General features: G+C 36.6%; 1 protein-coding gene across 13 annotated transcripts in view; it reads right to left on the reverse strand.

Annotated features, from left to right (window-relative positions):
• Positions 1-22,322, reverse strand: part of FERRY3 (FERRY endosomal RAB5 effector complex subunit 3) — a 26,459-nt gene continuing 4,137 nt past the window's right edge. For 6 of the 13 annotated variants that reach the window (XM_087763838.1, XM_087763832.1, XM_087763831.1 and 3 more), the window contains 10 exons: positions 21,434-21,533; positions 21,218-21,339; positions 18,837-18,943; positions 17,889-18,086; positions 14,509-14,637; positions 13,311-13,379; positions 11,648-11,850; positions 6,688-6,745; positions 5,444-5,511; positions 4,217-4,467 (listed from right to left, as the gene is read on the reverse strand). In XM_087763838.1, the coding sequence (XP_087619964.1) occupies positions 4,375-4,467; positions 5,444-5,511; positions 6,688-6,745; positions 11,648-11,850; positions 13,311-13,379; positions 14,509-14,637; positions 17,889-18,086; positions 18,837-18,943; positions 21,218-21,339; positions 21,434-21,533 (1,147 nt within the window). In that variant the 3' untranslated portion in view covers positions 4,217-4,374. Of the gene's footprint in view, positions 680-1,329; positions 1,427-1,687; positions 3,669-4,216; positions 4,468-5,443; positions 5,512-6,687; positions 6,746-10,156; positions 11,608-11,647; positions 11,851-13,310; positions 13,380-14,508; positions 14,638-17,888; positions 18,087-18,836; positions 18,944-21,217; positions 21,340-21,433; positions 21,534-22,322 lie in introns of those variants that run through there. The other 7 variants (XR_015706167.1, XR_015706168.1, XR_015706166.1 and 4 more) reach the window with 7 other exon arrangements.

Genomic DNA, 22,322 nt, shown 5'->3' on the forward strand with positions numbered 1-22,322 from the left:
TCATCTCCATTTCAAGAACAACAAGCACATCGGTGACTGGCTACATCTGAGCTCATTCAGATTATCAGTTAGGTTGTCTTCACTCTGCATGCTCTGGTAGATGTGCCGAGCCTGCAACGTGCATCCTGGTGAACACTGCCATAGTACGAAGGTCCCCAATTAACATAAAGGCCCACCCATTTGAGCACTCGCTCAGCATGTTCCAACACCACAGTTTGATTTGTTTTTCTCTCTGAGGGGACTTAAGGCCACCTTTGCTATCAAGCTGCAGACTTTGCCAGTCGAGGGGTATTACCCATTTGGCCCGCTGGAGCTGCCTGGTGCCTGTTTTTCCAGCGAGCACAAGGGCGAGCACAGCTTATGACAGATGAACTGATCCCACCTGCTGACCACGCTATCTGTGACTGCTCAACTTCTTTGCCTTCTGGGTTTAGTCCAGCTTTCCAAAGTGATTTTGCTAACAAATAGCTTAAGCCATTAGCAGGACAGAATCTCCTCTTCCAGGGACTCCGTCACTTACAGAATACTATCCTGTTGCTGGAGTATTCCCTTCTTTCTCACAAGTGTAGCAAGTTTTACAAGGGCATTCAGCTCATCACTGTCTTGCTTCTGATGGCTGCCATGGCTGGCCTCCGAATGCCGCTCCTCGTGATGTGTGCTTGCTTTGCTCCGCTTGCTTCTAAACGTTGGGGTAAGATTATAACTTAGTGTTTAAACACTATTATAGCATGAAGTCAAGCCCTTGAACTTACACAACCAGAAATAAGGCTGTTTGTATTTGTGCCTAATAATATATTCTTCTAATTCTACTGACTTCTACCAAACCCAGTACATGGCATGAAGTAATAGATTTATTTTTATGCAGCACTGATGGTCTGTCCTGATACCTCAATGAGGCAAAGATACAAGAAGAGGACAGACATCTTTTTACACTTTTGACCTGGTGTGAATACCAGGGAACAGTGCTGTATTTTTGGATATTGTACAGGCAAGAAATAAGAGTAAATGTGGCATGCAAGACTAATGCTCAAAATACTACACAAGCATAAATTAAGCTTTCTTCTAATGAGGGGAAAATGAGGTACGATCAAATGAACTGATCAACTTTTAAGCTCACAGAACTAACAGAACTGGGTTAGAACAATGTAATATTAAATTTCCTCCTTTAAATTATACCCCCTCTCCATAATCACCTTCTGTGGCTTCACTCATCTCTCATACGACAGGAATAGTTATAAAATAACATCTTTCAGCTGTCCTTCATTAACTTAGATTCTGCTATCCAGAGTGAACTGTTGCAGAAGGAAAGACCTCAGATGCAATTCTTACCTCTGTGGGTGAAGTTTCTGGAATTACAACAGAGTAAAAGCAGCCTGGTACAGGATGAGGTCTGTAAATCTGTTTCTCCACTGTCTGTATTCTTCTCCTGTTTGTCACCAGCCACCATGTAAGCAAACAGACACAGATCATATAGCTGAAGACAACAGGCTGAAGGTCAGTTAGCTATGTCCTTGACAAATTGAGACTCTCTACGTTGTTTTGGGTTTTTTTGTGTGGTTTTTTTTTTTTGCTTTTTTTTTTCTTTTTATTGTAATAACCTCAGTTCAGATTCTGCAAAGGGCACCTGCAGTTTACACTGGTCACCACGAGCAGGTTAAAAAAGCTAAACAATGGCATTCATTCCCCATTTCTCTTAGTAACAAGCACAATTTATTCAGTACAAGCTACATATACAATTTTACACAACATTTTCAAGGCACTAAATACTGTCATCCTTCCAAGGAATGCTGCACTGCATATACAAATAGAAAACCTCATGCCTATTGAGTCATTTTCCTCTTAATCTCAAATAGCTTCTCATGACCCAAACAGGATTTCTCACGTGGCTTTACTCCGTAAATTGCAGTCTGTATGCTACTGTTCTGTACTGTTGCCAGGTACGGATCAAACAGAAAGTACAGTTCAGGTCATCTCATCTCTATATTTTGTTTTTCTACAAAGAGAGCTAAGAATCTGCTGTTAGCACTACTTCCTTGGGAACAGATACGAAAAACGGGAATAATAGATATTGTATCAAGAGTCCTCTAGACAAAGATTCAGTTCAGCAGGCCAATTCAGCATTTACAAGGGCCAGGCTTCAGTAAAATTTTAAGCAGAACTAACAGTTTTCCCATGCCATTCCTACCAGTTGGATTTTCCAAAACGTCACCACCAGAGCTTCTTTGTTCCTTTTAGTAACAAAGACCAATGCTGAAAAGTTCATATGTAATCTGCTGTGGATGAAAACACACAGATTCAAAAAATGAAAGGCAAAAAGCTGAATTATTTTCTTAGAAATTACTGGCAGCTTTACACAAGTGGTACTAAATTAAATGGTGTCTTCGTGTTTTGGCAAAATAACAGAATTCAGGCATAATTTTTATTAACAAAGAGTCTAAAAGTATAAGCAAGATGATTTGCTCAAAAATTTCTGATGCTCCACCAGTTACTTGATGGTACATGTACTGACTGAAGGGGGGAAAAAAAAAAAAAAGAACTAAATATGTAACACAGACCTTTTTCACGCCACAGATAAGTTTCACAACTTATAAAAAGGAATACTTCTGCTACTGCACCTTTCACAAACAGAACAGTGGTTAGAGCACTTGCTTTTCTGGGACCAGCGTTTGATTTCAGCTTAAGGCCAGCAATGTAAAATGAGCTCTAACAGGATTAATCCAGCTCCTTCTAGATGAATTTACATCCTTCTTTTCTAGAACACCAAATTAGGTCACATTACTTGCATGATTCTTCTTTAGAAGTTGCTGGCAGAGGAAAAGAAAGCATTTGACAGTTCACCAATAGATGTTTGCTGGGTCACTTACATGGCTTCTGTACAGCATGCACGACTCAATAAAAATACTAAAGGTAAGAGTTCATTAATTACATGGTGACTTTATAAACTTCATGAACCAACTAATATTCCTTTGATTCTCTGTGAGAATTTTAAATTATGTAGTTTACTCAGAACAGAGCTTTGCAACCTTCACATTTATCAAACTAAAATATAATAATAGTTTTAAAAAAAAAAAAATCACACTGAAAATACAGAAAATTATTTGATTTTTAGTTGGCTTCCAGGATCTCCAGTTATCAAGTGCAGAATTTCAGCAATATGTAGAAAGATATCCTGGATTCAAAGCCAGGATCCTCATGCTTCCTATATAACAGAACTGTGGGCTTCAGAAAGCTACCTGAGACTTTCACCACCCCAGCTGCTGTGCTGCAAGCCTGACTCTTCTGGCAACCCCGAGAATCCCAGTTTCAGACAGGGCTTTCCCTGTGGCCAGTCTCTGCACTGAAGGATTGCTTCCAGCTACCTGCATCCACAGCTGAGTTCAAAAAACTTGACTGTCCAAGATGGGGGAAAAGCAGTTCCCAACCTCCCCTCTGCCCCTCATCCTGGGGAGGCAGGGGGTTGTGGGTTTTTTTTTTTTGTGTGTGTGGTTGTTTGTCACAAGAAATTTCATAGCTGCATCTTGAGCTGTCTCCCCGGCACCTCCGATTAGATTGTTTAGTCATAAAACATTAATAACTAATAAGCAGCAAAATATACCTGCACAACAGAGTCCAGAACATTATAGTGTTCCTATTAAGTTGCTCATGTGATAGACTTGTCAATGTGAAATCTTGAAATAAAGCACAAAGTTAACATAGTTAAAAAAAAAAAAAAAAGGCAGAAATAATAGTTAAAAATTCCTAATTATTGTCACAGGTATATTATTTTGATTTTTTTTTTTTTAAACACTTCCATGATCTACAAAATGCAGCACATTAAATGCTTGTTTCATGTCTTTAATTTTGTAACAGTAAAATGATAAAATGAGGCAGTAATACATTTTATTTTGTGGTCACTGTGACCCTGGAAAGACAACTGTGACTAATTATGTCAAAGTTATTCTAAAGAGACACCTGACATTGTTCAATTTTTTTTTAAATATCACTGAGCAAATTCAGAAAATGTTTTTAAAACTCAACTACCTGAAGCCCACCCAGATGATCCAATTACTATTATAACCTCTTATTCCTACTACTTAAGTATGAGACTCACTTATATTTCTGTACATTAGATAAAATAAGTTACATTGAACATCTTTCAGATAAAGGTGAAGAATTCAACATTAATACTCTGCTGAAACAGAATGCAAGAGGCAAAAATCAACTGCTAACACCCAAGTACAGACAGCATTTATCTTTTATTCTGACGACATGATTCTTGAAATTGCAACAAATACCACCTCAGGGTCATCATCCCTCAGAAAAGAGACATTCCATTCCAGAATCTCTGTAATCTCATCCTTTGTCAACAGGATACATCTTACTGCTGCACAAAATTCAGTGCTTAGAGGTCAGAGTCAACGTAGAGGACACTCTGAAGATTTGTGGAAGCATATTACTCAGTTGGTAAAACATTTCCTCAGAAATTGTCTGGAAAAAAAATAAAAAAATACACCAGTAAACTTTGGCTTTTTGCTGTAGTTTAGAAGTACTAAGTGTGTCTCTCAACTTTGTTTCTTGACATTTAAGAGAATTGCTGTTTTTCAGAAGACCACAAAGACTGAATTAAATAGAATTATAACACATAGTCTGAAGACTGTGAAAAGGAGATTGACCTAAACATACTGTTTGTATATTTATATGACATATGTGTTTCCAGTACATTTCTTGTTCCAGTAATTGATTATTTCTGCCTAGCACAAGCAGGACAGTGCTGTTTGTTACCTACAGGACTCCTGCTCTCTGAATTCCAGAAGTAGATTCAACTTCACTACTTAGTTTATTCTTGGCTTCCTCCTTGCTCAGCCATTTAATACTTTGTCAAGAAATACATGTTATTTCTTTCCTAATATAAGTCTGATTTTTATATTACTCCCAGTACCACTTTTTAGAACAAATAAAACTTAGTGCTGGCCACCTTTGGAAAGCTTCCTGTTTCTGAAGATCAGCTAGAACTCCAAATTAAATAATTTCAGAATCTTAATTACAATTAACTTCAAATACCTAGAGTCATTAATGACTTTGTGGAAGCATGACTGAACTCAGTACATATTGTTAGACAACAGGACTAATAAACACCTAAAACTTATGCAATGCAAGGTTAGCCCCTCTCTTCAGAGTAAATAAAGGCAAAAAAGTATCTTTTTCAAAGGTGATGTATTCACAGTTTGTAAAGGCAAACTTCCCAGTTTGAAATTTTAGCATCCTCAAAAGATACTACAGAATAGCCAAAAATATAAACCCCTCTTATTCCTCTTTTATAGGCAAGGGACCAAAACCACAGTGATTAATTTAAGCTCACAAAAAAAGAGCAGGGCATAGCAAAGAAATTAAAACTAGATCTGCTGACATTTAACTTCTTGTTCCAACAGTCTACTACATTAGATATGAACTTGTTTTAACCTACCTGTGGTACCAAGAATTGTACAGTCCGAGAAATTCCTCCATCCCATGAGGCCATTTCCATCATGAAACCTAAAAACCAGCATTCATACTATATGCATTACCTATGCAATCTTCCCCGTCAATTACACCGTTATCAAGCAGTGAGGGAGTTTTCACTACAATTAGGATTTTAACTGCCTTAACTAGGGATGTCATTAATCACATTTAAATCAGACTTGGCCAATCTCTTGACTGAAATATGCTTTAACTAGAAAATCTAATGAGGAGTTATGGAGAAAAATCAATATACCCTTGAGTAACCCAGAATAACCAGTCCTACCGTACAGCAGAGTGCTAGCCAGCAGAAGCAAGAGGTTTCTCCAAATATGTGTGCTATGAGTTCTTTCAATGGCTTGCTTTCATTAAGTAACAGCTCTTTCCTTTAGCTCTGATGTGATCACATCCACTGAATGAGTACAAGCCTCTTGCCATAAGTACACTGGCAGCAACAGAAACTACCTGGACTTACTTATATGGAAAAAGCTCAGCACGCCTTTATTGCTCAAGTTACAATATGGAATTTTTATGCTAGCGTTTCCTTACAAATGAACTGCAAGGTCCACAGGAACACACACTAGATACTCAGGTAAATACTTGTTTAATGAAAGTGGCTATGTGGATGACATTCCATTGTGAAAGGTCACAATAGGAAGAGGTTCCTCGAGTAGGTGGTAGAAAGAACATTAACACTACTAACATTTTAAATACTCTAAATGACTGGTTCAAGTATTTAAGTGCAACACACAAGAATGCAGTAAATAATACTACTTGGAAAGACAGAAAACCAAGTTGAGTCATGAGGACTTTCCAGCAAAGAGATGAATTAGCATACAAATTAGTCCTGGAAAGCTGTGGGGAGTCCTCATTATTTGAGGCACTCAAAATACAAAAGACACTAGAAATTATACTGTAGAGAACCACCAGCTCTTGCCCTCCTTCAGAGATTGCTCAAAGCAGCAGTAAGGGCTCTTTCTTCTGTTGTCTATGTTTAAGTTGTAAAGATACTTTTGAAACATTCTAAGTGTCTGAGAATATTTTCTGGTAGGACAGTTAATAATTTTAAAGAGACAGCATAAGTGTATGTTTTAACAAACAATAAGTTATTGAAAAACACCTTTTTTGGGGAAAATATACAGCCTGAGCTAAGGCTGGATGTCACCAAATGCAACACAAAAAAAAACCCAGCTGAAGCATTCGCTAACATACCTTTGACACACTTGAACACAAGCTCTGCCCTCTTCAAGCACCATGGAATGGTCATTTCCTAAAAATTAATAAATGAAAAGCCTTAATGCCCAATGGATGTAACCAACTTGAGTAGCACGGAAATTATTAAAAATAACACATTTTTGCCATAGAAACACATTTTCCCATCAGGTATTCAAGCAGCATTACAGGCCATGAAGAAGGATTCAGTTTTCCAGAGTATTCTAGGCAGGTGGTATCTACATTATAGGTGACCATAAAAGCACTGCAATTGCTTATTGGTAGGAGAGCCCAGTATCAGAACAATCTATAAATCTTTAAGCTGAGATGTTGAATAAAAATGTTGTTGACAATCCTATTAATGTAATTGGAAGTAGGTATATTTAATTCCCTTGTGGAGCTTCAGAAAAATGCATCATATCCAATGGATAACTGTTAGATTCGTGCTTCAGCTAGCCAAAGATAGGCTCCTGACCACATCTTAACAGCAGTAACTGATGATTCCTAGCTATTCTTGATGTTTCTGGTTAAGGTTTATTGGCATACCCACCACCTTCAGTAAAAACCTTCTCTCTAATACTGGAACCAGAAGAAGCCCTTCTCCCCTAAAGATGCATTTATATTAAGAGTTAAAACAAACAAAATCCATCTTCACCTGATGGCGGAGTTTTAGATATAAACAGATAGCAAATTCTTACCTAAAGTTAAATACCAAGATGGGATATGAAAACCCACAGTGTTTTAAGGTATCTTAAGACACGGCTACAAGCACTGGTCTAAATAATTTAAGTAACAGTTTAAATGCTTTAGTACTTTAAACATTCTTTGGCTGTACGCTACAAAGTGAATTATATCACTTATTCCTAGTCAGAGACAGAATGACGGCCATTGTAAACACTTCTCAGAAAGAAAATAGTACCTGTTTGTTCTGATGTGCTCTTCAACATCAAAATGAGCACTTTCTAGTCTGAATACAGGAACATAGACGTGGAAACAAATTTATCATTCTATGTACCTTTTAAAATTTATGCTTTATATAATTTTCTATTCAGTAAAGCCAGCTTTTATTTTGCAATGCCAAACACTGTGCAATCTGTCATTTCCCAAGAGCTTAATTTCAGGTTTTTAAAAAAGTTATTTGAGAAGCAAGGCTATCTAAGAATGCCGACTGATAACACTGAAACAGTATACTGAATGTGGCTGCATTAAACAGCTACTGAAAGACAAAGTTCCTACTTAAGCGGGAGTATCTCCTGCCATCCCCAAAATATGTAATACGTTAAAAACAGCATAAAAGCTGAAAATGACTTTTCAGAAAACTTTCTTTCATGATGTAAATCACTACATCAATAGATGCTGCTTTTAGGGTATACAACGCAGTAATCAGACAGAACAATGCTCAACCAGATTTTTCTAAATACTTAGTCTTTGTTATGATTTATCTGCCTATGTGTGCTTTCTGTCACAGGTAATGTAGGCATTTATTGTTATTTTGATCACTGTTTTGGCTTAAGTAAAAAGTGTCTAAAAAGAAAGGTCCTGTTGCTCTGAAGGCAACTCAGGAGTACCTTGCGTAATCAATAAAGGGAACTAAGCCTTAAAAGGACTGATCAAAACAGCAGGATATGACACTATTCCTTGGACTATTTCAGAGGAACATAGACGTTAAGTCTTGTGGGCACTTGGGGAAATAACAGGTTGAATCCAGAATGTCACTGTGTACAAGCCACAAAAACTGAAAATGACGCGGTAGTGATTCAATTCTAATCCATCTTTAAAAATGTAAGTTCTCATGATTTTGCCATGTTATAAGGATTTTTCTCTATATGCAAACTAAGTAACAGTTGTGAAAATGATGAAGGATCCGCTAAGTACAAATTCAAAATACAGTGCAGGGCATAGGGAAAAAAAAAGCAAACAGCCCATCTTCCATAGTGAGTTTTGGTTAATAGCATTCAAGCCAGTAAAAAAACACCTGGTTTTGTTCACTAGCAGAGACTACACCTCACTCCTATATAGGATGTAATGATTTGTTGTCAAATTAGGATTTCTTCTGCTTATTTAAAAAAAGTGGCCAACTTCACTGATTGGAAAGATATGCTGCAAACCTTTTTATTCAAACAGATTTGTGACAGACTCACTACATGGGACTGCTGCTTTTATAAAGCTAAGGGCTTGCACGTTTGCAGAACAATGTCATAACCAGGTAATGAAAACACTAAAGTCCATAAATGTCTTGTGGGACAAAGATTTCAAACCAAATTTCAATGGTCAATTTTAGTAAGTTAAGAATTAGAAAGATGTTTACTCAAAGTATATCTACGCAAATCCTAAACACTGTATGAGCAGCTATACATTTAAAGGCAGAAATCTCAGATGAGAAATATTTCAGGTTAACACACCCATCAATAATCTCTCTATATACATAAGCCATGTTCATAAACATTGGTTACACAGCTTATACTCCCTTCATTTCTACTTTTTTTCGAAACATTTTTGTCTTAACTTATGGTTATAGAGACGGCTGTCTAAGATCCCTGAAGAGTCACATTTTTCTCAGTGTTGCTGTGTGGACACCAGCAATGCCACCTATATTAAAACTACCAAGGAAGTGTGTGAGCTCTAGCATTTTTAGCAATGCCATGCTACTAGAGCCATTTCATTCCCCAGTTTATGTATCAGTTTACATTAGATTCAGAACAGTGATCAGACAGTAACACTTCAGCTGTCCCAAATTTGAATTTGTCTGCTTTTGCCTTTCTCAAGTATCAAACCCAGTTTCTTTCCTTTGTTTAACTTAACAATCAGAACAGAAATCTGTTTTTGTTGTTCTCGTCATAAGAAAAACAGAAGTCCTAATTTTTTTTTTCATAGGAAAAAAATAATTAGCTTTATATGAAGGTTCAATAATAATGAAATGTAATAGCTTCATTGGGATTGATACACTCATTAGTTCTGTGAGGTTATAAACACCGCTCTTCCATCCATAAAAGAAGAAAACCTTTGGGAAAAGCACAGAGAAAACTCATGATGAACGCCTGTCACAGTGCAGCATGCAAACATCTCTGCAGCTGTGCTCCTGGTTAACCACTTTACAAAAATGTTTTTATGTAGGTGGTAAATGCAGATTCAAAACAAGGGCTGCTGAAGGCACCAAGTTCAGGGTAACTTTCAGAAATCTGTTATTATTCACTTTTCTCTCAACAACAAATTACATGTGTGTGTTTCAAATTAGGTTAGCCAGCTGCAAAGCACTGTAATAAGCAATGCTGCTAATGCAATTCACACAATGCAGTTTTGGCTAAACATACACTTATCATACAGGTCACTTTCTGCTTACTTTACAAAGACTGAAGACTTAATATGAAAGGTAAATTGTTTTACCAGGACCTTTTAAGAATCCACCACTAGACAAGAAGATAATTCTTCAGTTTCACACATCCAAGCAACAACACATTCTCGAAGCATGTTGAACACTTGGTTTTGTGCTTTATTTCTATTTTAAAATACAGATATGCAAATGAAAGCTAAAACTAACAAGGTTTAAAGAAAAAGAATATAGTCAGATGGCAACTTGATTAAGAAAAAAGGTCAATAAATTTATGAAGTACAGTAACTGGGTCCCAGGCTGCTGTTCTCCAAGCTGATTACTTGCCTTTGTGCCCGAAAAAAGGTCTTGATACCAGAGATGAAAAATTTCAGACATAATATTATCTGTTCCTAAAAGGCTACTTTTATGTACGTGAGTATATCCTTTAGAAGCTTCATTATTGGACATTTTTAACTTTTGCATTGCTTGCACTTTCACAATAATAGACCCTGACCTTGCAAAAAGCGGGTCACTTCTACATTGTGTTCCAATCAAATTCTGTTTAAAAAAAAGTCACTGCTAAAGGAAATCCACTGGTGAGCCTTTATCTTGCTATGAGTCAGGCACTTTCAAAGAAGGGAAGGCACTATTGAAATTTACAAGTGAAAAATCAAAGGGTTATTTAAAAAAAAAACCACAACAGACTATAATTATCCATGCAAGGGTATCAGTAATGGCCGCATTACCTTATTTTTCTCATTTCTTTAAGTTTATAGACTTTTCACCTCCTAAGGAGGTGAGGCATATAGCTGTACTGCCTGTCCACTGGTTCTCTCCCTGCCTCCCCCCAGATGCGACAGAGGAAAGAGGTTGTCAATGGTATTAAATTGCTATGTACTGTGAAAAGTTACAGTTGAGTAAGAGTCAAGCTCTACACATTAGTGTCCCACTGAAGACGAGAATACAAAAGCTTAACACAATAAGTAAACACACTTGTATCTACAAAGAGCCTCAGCAATATGCCGCTTCTTGCTCAGCTGGTATTTGGGGGACTTAGAGAGGAAACAGGGACAGAAATTAAGGATGGAAGTGATTAGGCAGTGAAGGAGGAGACAGTTCAAAGCAAAGGTGAAATTTGGTTGCTGCTGTGTAGGGCTGAGGTGGTGTTTAGGGATACAGAACTCTAAGCCAAGCTTTGCTAGGTCTGCTGCTCATAAAACTTAGTTCTAAGGTTTTCTAACTAGCAACAATTAAAACCAGAGATCTGGTATCACTATTGCATCAGCGACTCTGAAGGTATCGTTTCTAAGCAAGAGCTGTTGCCAGAAGACTTCCAGGCATGTAGTCCCATCTTGCATTAATACTTGTGCAACTGTGCAATGAGCTGGATCAAGGAAGCGAAGTGTCTAAAATGCGAGGCGGGAATAAAAAACCAAAATGATTCAGCTGGCTGAAATGTTTTTAACTGGTTCAGTTCCTTAATTTGGGTCACCATAAGATATGAGAGTCAGCACAATGATGTGGCCGGAGCACATGAGTAGGATAAACTGTCCCATTTGGCTTAAACCAGCATGAAACATACCCTTTGGAAACATCACTTTTGTTGCATCCTAGAAAATAAAAACAAACCAAACCTTTACATTTACTTACTTCTGACATATCATGCACCAATAGGAGAGGAATGCTAATGGTAGTAATGTCATGTGTGCAGCAAACTTTGAGAATGTTTCTGAGTCCCATGATTGCAGGATCCCGAGCAGTTATATTACCGGATCTTACATTATCATCCACACAGAGGTGAAAAGCAACATGAATTTCAGAAAGATTTGAATGGCGCGTGATGTAGAATTCTCCTACAGAATAATATAAACCAAGAAGGCAAGATATCATGATAGTGATCTGTACTGAAATACAATTGTTAGGCAATGTAAGGATAGGGTCAGTTAAGACAAAAGACAAATACAAATATACAGAGATCAGAACACATATATAAAGAGATTGAAAAAAAAAATGTTAGAAACCAACTGATCTAAAATCTCTTGGAATATCTTTGTTTTACATTCATCCTACACTCACTTCCCTGCTTTGATGGGTTTCACTGGCATCACGGACACCTGGTGTAGGAAGACGTAACAGTGCCAGTACAGGCGGATATGATCTATATATAACACAAAACAGAAAAACAAACACAGAGGAGCTGTAATACTCAAAATATATAATGTAAGCACTGAATTGCAGACAGATGTGGGAGGCGGAAATACCAAAAATGGATGGGTTGAAATAAAGGATGCAAAAAGTCTGTGGAAAAAGATAGGGGGTTACATAACAACTGAGATATGAACTGGAAGACAAAGGTATCAGTGATCATTAGAATTTAAAATAATTCATAGTAATGGGAAGGTTAGTTATGGAGTTGTTTTCAAAGAGTTACCAAGACATCTTGTTGGGGGTATTTTTAGACTTGGTATTCATTTATCATGCAATACCCCTACTGTTTCAGTCAACAGATAAGCATCTTTCTTCAAACCTATTTTCACCTGTCATTTAAATTAAGGTACTACCTTTGTACTTGGACAGCTGAAGAACAGGTATGTACTCCTTTCTGATGACTGCTAAGGAGGTAGGAATCCCCAGCAGTGATCATTTAAGAGTAATAATACACAAGCCACTGCAGCAAGATTCACCCGAATTTAACTGTTAAGGGCCCAAGTTGATATATAATCCACTTATACTAACAAGATCTAAGACAAGCATGAAAGCAATTTTAAGAAGCCCTCTTATTCAACCATGGGTTGTATGGATTTAACTCCTTCCCCCTCCAACTGCGTATTCATCTTCAAATTCCACAGAAGCTTTCCTTACTAAAAATCACAATATACTTCCTCTTTGAGAGGAATGGATTTGTACATTCTCAAAGCTAAAAAATATATTCTAAAATCCTTTACTGTATCACAACAGTGACATATATATATAACTATTTTCAAAAATAAAATTAGTTGCTAGTATTTAAGTTTCACCTTTTCCCAAGATGCTCAGAGATCTTTTTTTCACCCTCAAATTCTGAAAAGAAATTTTAGGCATAGAGAAGTTCAGTGATTTGCTCCAAGTCACATGATGCAGTGGCAAAGCTGGGAATAGAAACCAGATGTCCTGACACCCAGTTCTCTGCCTTAGCCACAAGAACATCCTTCTCCTCTGATTAAGGTCAACTCGGGTTTAGTTTATAATTTATGTTCCGACTTTAGAGCTAAAAATGTGCATCTATAAAACACAATTTGCTTTAAAAAGAGGGGGAAAATGCAATAGAACTCACCGGGCAAAATATTTGACTGGTTTCGTTCAATATTCTTTAGTTTATCTTCATTTCCACTACTTTTGTTTTCTGTATATAAATACATAGCACAAATATTAAACATATCATCTATTAATTACGCTTTGGCATGAAAGTTTGACATACTGAGATAATATCTGGCTTGAATTTTTACCATAAAGTTACCATAAAGTCCTTCAAAAGTAGGGGGATGGACAGGAAGTGTTTTTGCAGTCTTCAATAGACACTGAACTGAATCCTATCTCAAATTGTTAGCTTTCTTATTTAATCATCCTACAATACCTCTTCATTTGGACAAAAGAAAACACAATATTCTCAAACAAAATATTAAACTTTCCAAATTGCCCCCACAACTACGCAGTACCTTGCTATTGCTTTTTAAATAATGTAACTATTTAAACACAAATTTAAAATTTTTCTTGTAATACTAGGAATAAAGACATTTACATAAATCAGTAGTATAAAAAACAGCTTTCAGTATTTTCCTCAAGACTACAGCAACATGCAGGTTCCTAAGAAAACTTGTTTCTCTATGTACTCTTATGAATCTATTCATGTTACTGACGTATTTAAACCACATAAGTAGTTCCCTGCAAGAAAACCAGAGTTTCATGATGTACAAGTACTGCCTTAACACCATGTGGTGAGAAAATTTCACAGCCATTTGTAAATATAACTGCAAAGTAAACCATTCACAAGGATTTGGTCAGCACTAAGAAGCATACACATTTAGTCAATTTATTAGTCACTTGTAAGGAAGGGAAAAAGTCGTAACTCCTCTTCTGCAATTTTTAAAGCTTTACATCTAAACAGAAATAAAGAATAAAGAAGTCAACTCAGATAGTCTGTGTTGCTACAGGCAGTTTAAACTGCAGAGGAAAGCACAATGGCCCCATACACTTCCCATGCTGTTAAAGTGTGATCAGAACCTAAGGACTTACATTACCAAAAAAAAAAAAAAAAAAAGTGTATGTCTGTTACAGCAGCAAAGACATCATGTGAACGTGCTGTTTGTGAAGAGAGAATTTCATGCAGACTTCTCACAGTTTATCAATAAACAATAATATTCCATTTTATAGATCAGGTAGCTGAAGAAGAGTGAAATTAACTTGCCCGTAACCATAAACATTCAGCTGACCACTATTCTATTTCAAGGAAAGTAATTTTGGTTGTCACTGACCATGATGTCTTTTCGACTTACTGCTACGCTGTGCTCTGGCCTTAAGTACAACCTTCTGGACAATTTCAAGCTGTTCTTGAATTCCAGGAAAATGGAAATCCGTGCATTCTTGGCAAACAGTTGCAAAATCTAGGAAAAAAAAAAAAAAAAAAAAAGATTAAAATCCATGTCATAAGGCTGTGCTTAGTAACATTACATAATTCTGCTCTACTATTCAAGCAAGGCCAGTAACAAAGGCAACCCCCCCAAAACCAGACAAAGCCCTGCTGTACTCCTCTTTAAATTCTAAAAAAAATTATGGCACAGATGAAACATTTTTTTGAAAGAAATTAATTGTTTGGGGGAAAAAAAAAACCTCGAGTCCTGTTACTCTTCAAACAAAACCACCCAGACCAAAAAACTCTAAAATAACAGCAACAAAATATGTGCATTAAATGTAATTGTGCTTCAAAAATGATGTCTTATTACCAATACTCCTTTAATCTATGATACTCTGTTAGAACACACGTAATAGATACTTCCAACAGCAACAACAGCATTCCAGTTTGTTTTGAAAAATGAGAGCTATTAATGAAATTCATCAACAGCATATCTGGAAAGCTGGAATTATAGGTTTTTTTTCTTTTAGTTCTCAAAACACAGATCTGAAAGCTAAAGAAAAGTGTCATCAGCTGAAAAGAGCTGCAAGTTCCTTTTCCTGACAAGCAAGTATTATGTCAGACTTGGAAATATTATACTGATAATTAGGATCATAATGCACTGCCTCTGCGACTGGTATTCTAAGCTCCTTATCCTAATGTCCAGCTGCCTCTCAAAGCAAGTCAATGGGAGCTGAAACAAGCTATTAGCAAGGAGCTGGACTATACTAAGCAATTGCCACTTACTTCCCGTTTTGAGGTATCTACTCTAATCCTCCTTAATGTACTCTGCCTATCTGGAGAGCACTGTATACTCCTGCGAATAGGCTGCGACAGGAACAGGCAGGGTAGAGAGAAAAATCTTAAATGTATTTTATCTTTTTACATGAAGTCTCGATCATAAAATCTATTTTCAAAAGGCTTTATTAAATTCTGGTCTCCAAAGCCAAGGGAGGAAGACACTCACATTCCAAAAGATTGTCTTCTGTGTGTATCAACATAAAATAAGGTCACAAGACATTTTATTTGAAACAAACAAATGAAAAATCTCTTGTATATAATTAAAGCTAACTTTAATTTTAGTTTATCATTTGTCTGAGTGTGCTACACCTACTCAAAACCTGAGTCACAGTAGCCCTACAAAGTCCTAATATAAGAGACTTGAACTAGGCAATGCATAAAGTATATAAAGAAACTATTCATCTAGTCTTGAAAAAACAGTCTAAATGAAATGAACATGGTGAAAGTTCATATACAAGTTCAACTTTCTGTTCAAGGCTGTTTTCTACAGACATGTCCAAATCTGATTTTGAAGGTATGTTTTGCTAGTTGCCGTTTACACATTGTAAGAAATCCAGAAAACACTGCAGTCATGATCAACCAAGTAAGTTGCAGGACTTCTTACGACTGGAGCCCCTCTCTGTTCAGTGCTTGCCGAGTGACTGGTGTTGCTCAAAGCAATGTAAAATGCTTGGATAAACGGTGTGCTCACATGAAGCTCATTTACTCCAACCATCTTTGAAAAAATCTCATAGAGGTTTGAGGGAGCTTCTTGCCCATCACAAAGTAAAGGCTACTAGGTTTTTATTTTTCCCCAGCTTTAAAATGGAATCAGAAAATTGCTTCTGCACTTTTGTAACCCAGAAATTTAGACTGCACAAGCCACTACCTCTCTATATAAACAATAGCATCAATGTATTATTTAAAGGTCTTCCTAATAGCAGTTCTATGAACCTTTGAACCCCCTAGCATATTTATTTCTTAAAGAACCTTTTAGGAAGGAGAATTAGCTCTGGCTAGAACCAATGTTTGTTGCTCTTGCAACAAACAGCTTTAAGAGCATAGTCTCCTCTCAAAGGTGTTTATTACTGCTCTTCTGCCAGAAGCTACCACTTTCACCACAGAGTGGATTTAAAGAAATATGCCCAAACCTCAGTTGCCACCTATAGTGGTTTGGGGTCTCAGTACAACGAGACGTTCACTGATGGTTTAAAGCAATATATCCAACTAGGTCAGAGGAGCTGAGACACATTCATTTCTGCAACATTTTTAAAAAGAATGGTGGTGCAGACAGCTGTGGAATGTGCCCACAGTTAAGTTTCCCAAAGCTTCTTCGGAACTCAAAGAAATCAAAATTTATTAAAGATTGTACTTTACAGATTGTGATACAGTGCCTTATCTTCCCCTCTACTGTAGCTGCAAGATCTAACTGGTGGCTAGAAGATGCAAGTATTACTTAAATGTCCATCTTTTATCACCTAAGATTTAGTATAAAAACAAATCTTCTCTATTTGTTATTAATTTAAATATTTCAGCAGTAAAAAAAAGTAACTGAAAATGAGTACAAGTTTGAAATATTGTCAGAATTGAGCAACTTGAAAACCATAAACAGCAGAAATGCAACTGCAGTTTTTACTGGTACACTTCTCTTTCCTTCTTGCTACAAGCCTGATTGCACACTGTTTTCAGACAATATCAACCACCAAAGTCTATTTTTTTTACAGCACACTAGAATAATGACAAGTAATAGTGGCTCCAGTCAAAAAGACATTTCAAGTGTAATTATTTTGGTATTAAACTTCAAGAGGAAGGTGGGAAGGTCAATAATGTGGTTCAGAGAAAGCCTCAGTGACCAAAATTGGAACAGGAACAAACACATGTTTCATTGGTTAACCTTGATACAAAATACCTTCCTCATAGTGTCCAGTTACTCAAAAGACATGCACTTAAAATGGCTACTAATCAAGCTTTCCAGGAGTAGACAAATAATATTCCTATTGGTCATTTTTAGTGGAATTCATAGTGCTGCAGTTATCTAAAGTACATGGTATTTTTATACACTTACTTATCAGTTTAAAACCTTAGCATATTTCATTTTCACCTTTGCAAATAGGTTTCAGTATGCTAAGCTGACATTGGAGAGTTAGAAGCCCCTACTTGATAATAAGTCAGTCTAAGGCAGGGAAATCAACATTGAAGTGTTCACTCTAACACGATCCTTACTCAAACACAAAACCTAAGAAAGAGATCAGAGAGATAACAGCATATTAGAGCACAACTCTGTCCCCCATTCTTATCCATATCTCTTTTTGCATTTGTTACCCTTTTGCAATACCACGTCCAACACATTAGGGTCTCCAGTAAAAAAATATTCTCTGTAAAATTAAAATTGTGAGAGAAGACAGCAAGTTTTTACGTGACACTTGTTTTCACTGACCCAACATACCCCACTAGAGGACTCACCTCTTTTGATGCCGCTGTATGAACTGATACGGTTATCTACCAATAAAACCAAGCCACAGAGAGAAGTTGAATAGAGAGACATCGCAGTTTGAAGTCTGTGAAGTTTTACTCCACTTCGATGATTACGCTTATGTTTACAGAAATCCAGCATATCGGCTCTCAGTAATCTCAAGTTATGCATGGTCTTCAACTGAGCTCCTGTATGGCATATGAATTATTTTAATACATACAGTAGAAGAGGAAACTCAGGATTGTTATTAAAATGCAAGGGATCAAAGTGCTCCCTTAAGTTTTGTGAAAAAGATCTATAAGAGAAAAATAGTCAATAATACTCAAAGAAAGTTCTTAACCATATATTCAGTTTTACATACATATGAGCAATTTACAAAAATAAGAGTGAAAATGCAGTATTTTCACATACTGTCACAAAGCAAGGCTTATCTATACCTGAAACGGGCCTTGTTACCTATTATAAGGCTATGGACGAAATACTAATGCAGTCAAGACAGACAGTGTAAGAAGTCTCCATTGCATAAACAAAAAGTAAAGATTTTAAGCATCTATTTTTCTGTTAATTTATTATGGGAATTGAATTTCATACCCACATTTTCTTACCAAACATAAGAAAAGTTAAAATATAATTTTTAAGTGCTATGTGTTTTGATGTTAGTGTGCTTTTCTACACTCATCACCTTGCTAGAATGGATACAATCTTGCTTCTAGAATGTTTTCCATTAATTGTATTTCAGGTAGCTAGATACTGTTTGACACAGTTTATCCCATACTGTACTTCTTTTACACATGTAAAGAACAAATACAAAACAATTACAAAACTGTATATATTGTATACATTGACAGGTAAATACTGTAAATAATACATGGCTTAGATACATTATTTATTATCATCTGTTACTGTGTTTGGTTTTGGTGTCAGTTTACTTTACTTACCCAAGTGAATAGTAAAACTTTCTTCTAATAGCCTTTGCTCTTCATAAATTCTTCCATTTCCTTCTACAGATTCTCTCAGTTGACTGGGCTGAACCTTAATTTCATCACTAAAACAATGAGAAACGTACTGAAAAGTTTGTCCTAATTTCTGATCGAGAACAACAGTATTTTGTGAAAGCTGTCCAAAGTTTTCTCAGCTAGTCTGTGGAAACCAAGAGACTAAAGCTATTTGAATGAACTGCACTCATCTGACGTTTTACCTTTCTGGCATGCAATACTCCAGGTGCATACCAGCAGGAAGAGGAGAATCCACTGTTAGATTTACATTACCTAGCTCATTTGTAAAGCATTCTGAGAGTGAGAAATAAAAATAAATCACAATACCGAGTCATAACATAATAAGAACACAGGAATAAAAGGAAGAAAAAAGAATTCTTCTCAGACTATTTGTAATAGCCAAAACTTTATTTTAGATAAAACATTTCTTCTTTGCCCCACACAAAATAGGAGGTTAAAAAAAGCCAAATCAAATGCTCCACAGTGTTCAAACTAGCAGGAAATATTTCAGGTACCAGTTTTAATTTTTTTCCTAAATTCAACTGTCTGGTAGTAACTGATATAATAAGTACTGTTTATGCTACATGAAAGAACCTGAACACCTCTTCAATTTCTTTCTGCATTAATGAAAAGTTTCTCTTTGTTTTCAAAGTGTCTAATCTTCAAAGGTGTTTTATAAACTTGCAAGCAATTCTACTAACTGCAAATGCCTAGTGATGAGGTAGAACTGAGATATACCATTAATAAATACTCATACACACACATATAAGCAACTAGATGCATAAAGATACGTATGTGTGTGCATATATATATAACTATCTGTATCTTTTATGTCTATATATAAACACACATTTTTATCTCTTGCTCTCTTAAGTTCCTAGTTGCCCTACTATAGACTTCCTGTGCATTATTTTCAAACGCGTTAGGGACCTATAGTTTTCAGGACTCAACACAAGCAGAGAGATCACACTTTATGTGAGTGCAGTTATTCCAATACTATCACTTCACATCTGTTATAAGCATCCAAGATTATGAAGCCAAAACATCCTCCCTCTCTCTCAGAGGTCCTTGCCTCTGGACCTCTCGCAGGCCATTTCTTCTAGCTTTCAGCTCTAAGCAACTTCACCTTGGTCTTATTTTACAGCAGTAGAAGGCCAGAACATGGGAAGAGGTTTACAGTGATAAGTATGAATAGCCTTTGTAATTTCACTATCTTTAAAGCCTCATGGAAATAATCAACAAAGCTAACATGAAAATTCTGTGGAAAAATATTTCAGGATTGGGCTCAGAGCTTGAGCAGACTGTCACTACCGCAGTGATGTTTTACCTGGTCACTAGGCTAGAAAGAGGCCAGCTTGCTTGTGAGCTATGCAGTCCTAGGACATTCTAGGACTAACCTGAGAACGGCAAAAGACTTCCAAAACATAAATTCACAGACAAGAAAATCCTAAGGAAAGTAGTGAGAAATCTAAACATGCAGCGTTATCTTCCAATATATTTCCCCTCCTCTCTCTGTTCCCTCATGTTCCATACACTCAGCTTCCTTATCCCAAAAGGAAACACTTCAGAGAAAGTGATGAAGTATTTCACTCATTATGATCCATGCTTGTCTCCTCTTATTATTGGCACCCACTTTGTTCAAAGGTCTTGTGCTTCCCATAAATTCCTTACTGCATCCACCTAAATCTGCTCAGACAGGCTCTTCTACTAACAGAAGGCATGAGAAAGCATCAGGTTTTACTCCTTCTATTTTCCTACTAGTAGCAAAGCTGGTGGTTACTAATGATAAAGAATAAGGATCTCCCCAAGTTACAAATTCCGATTTCCCTGCTATTTCCTCAATCAGAAAGCTTTTCATTCAACTCTCACTACAAGTGTTCACACTAAAAAATTCCATTTTTTTTTTAGCTGTCTAGTGATGTATACATAAAACAAAAAAAAGGAGGGTTATTAATGCAGAACATGTGATACTGTTACCATTTATTGAGCTATAATTGCTCTGCAGAACATCCTTAAGTCGTAACAGAAAGCCTTGTGAAATAGTGTTAAAGATAGACATTGTAAATAAAGGCAAAATAGGAGGAAACTCCATTCAGCTCAAGTTGCAGTTTAATACATTACAACACTTTCTGGTACAGAAAGGTTATAACATTATACAACAAAGAAACTCCTAAAAATATAAAATATTTAATTATGATGGTTTATTTGCCTTTGATTTGCTTTGATTATCCTATTTAAATGGCTAATCTGAAATAAAGATTATATAAAAGCAAGTGCTTTGAACTATTACAGATGGAAGTAAGCATCACAGAGAAATTAAATACCTGATTGAGCTGTTGTTAGGATTCTTTAGGTCCTGATGAAGCTTTATCACCCATTCCTGATATTCCTGCTTCTGGATAGCGGTAGACTGTTTTAATTCGTTGGTCCATTTGTTCTCCAAATCCTAAAAAGACAGCAGTGATAATTTCAGTGTTTCGGGTTTTCTTTTTAAGACAATTATTTGCATGGCGTCTTCTAGTCCACTGAACTTAGTTTACCTGCTGAGATTCAAAATGTTGAGCTGCTAATGAATTTACATCTTGGTCTGTTAGTGATTTCCCTAGCTCCTGCATCACCTTATCCATTTCAGCTCCTTGTCTGAAAGAGAAGCAAACGTAGATTTACAGCAAGCAACACTTTCAAAAAACTGGCAGAAGACTGCAATTGTTGTGATACAGTTACTGATACAATGATCAGTTGTATCGGTCAGCTGGACAATGCTTATCACAAGCAGAGATATAACTGACCAGATAGTTGAAAGATACATCATGCAGTACCTTGTCCATCCGCTTATTCTGGAATTGGAATTTAAAGTCTGCCCTCACAGATGTTCAAAAGAAGATACCACAGTACCTCCAGATACTCTAATATAGTACACTTCACTATCCTTATCATTGGAAGAGTTTTTGAAATGGACCTACTCAGTCCCTTGCTTTCCTCCTGCCCCAACCACAGATGATGCAGACAGGTAAACACCAGGAAATAGGCTAAACACACCTATTTTTAATAGTCAGATGAGCCTCCAGCTCAAACTACATTCAACAAGGAGTTAAAGGGCTGTCCTGCTATCATCAGTTCATCCAATACCTCGTCCCTCCTTAGTCTTCTTAATCCCTGGCTTCACTTAGTCTTTCACATTCACCCCTTTCTTCAGCAAGGAATCGATTTGCCCTAGCGTAGATTTAGCAATGAATACCCACAAAACAAATTTGAGTTGAGGGTCAGGGATTCCAAGTCAGCTCCTGTGTAAACAGAACATCATCTACGCTCATCTGGGATAGTCTCAGCTGCCACTGACATATGGAGTTTCTTGATTATGACAAATAGATATGATAAATTCCACCAGAAATGACAGCTATATCACAGTAGAGCTCTACAACATTACTG

Source organism: Nipponia nippon, unplaced genomic scaffold (genome assembly GCF_047370975.1).
Source record: "Nipponia nippon isolate SJK-2023a ecotype South Korea unplaced genomic scaffold, ASM4737097v1 scaffold_3, whole genome shotgun sequence".
NCBI lineage: Eukaryota > Metazoa > Chordata > Aves > Pelecaniformes > Threskiornithidae > Nipponia > Nipponia nippon.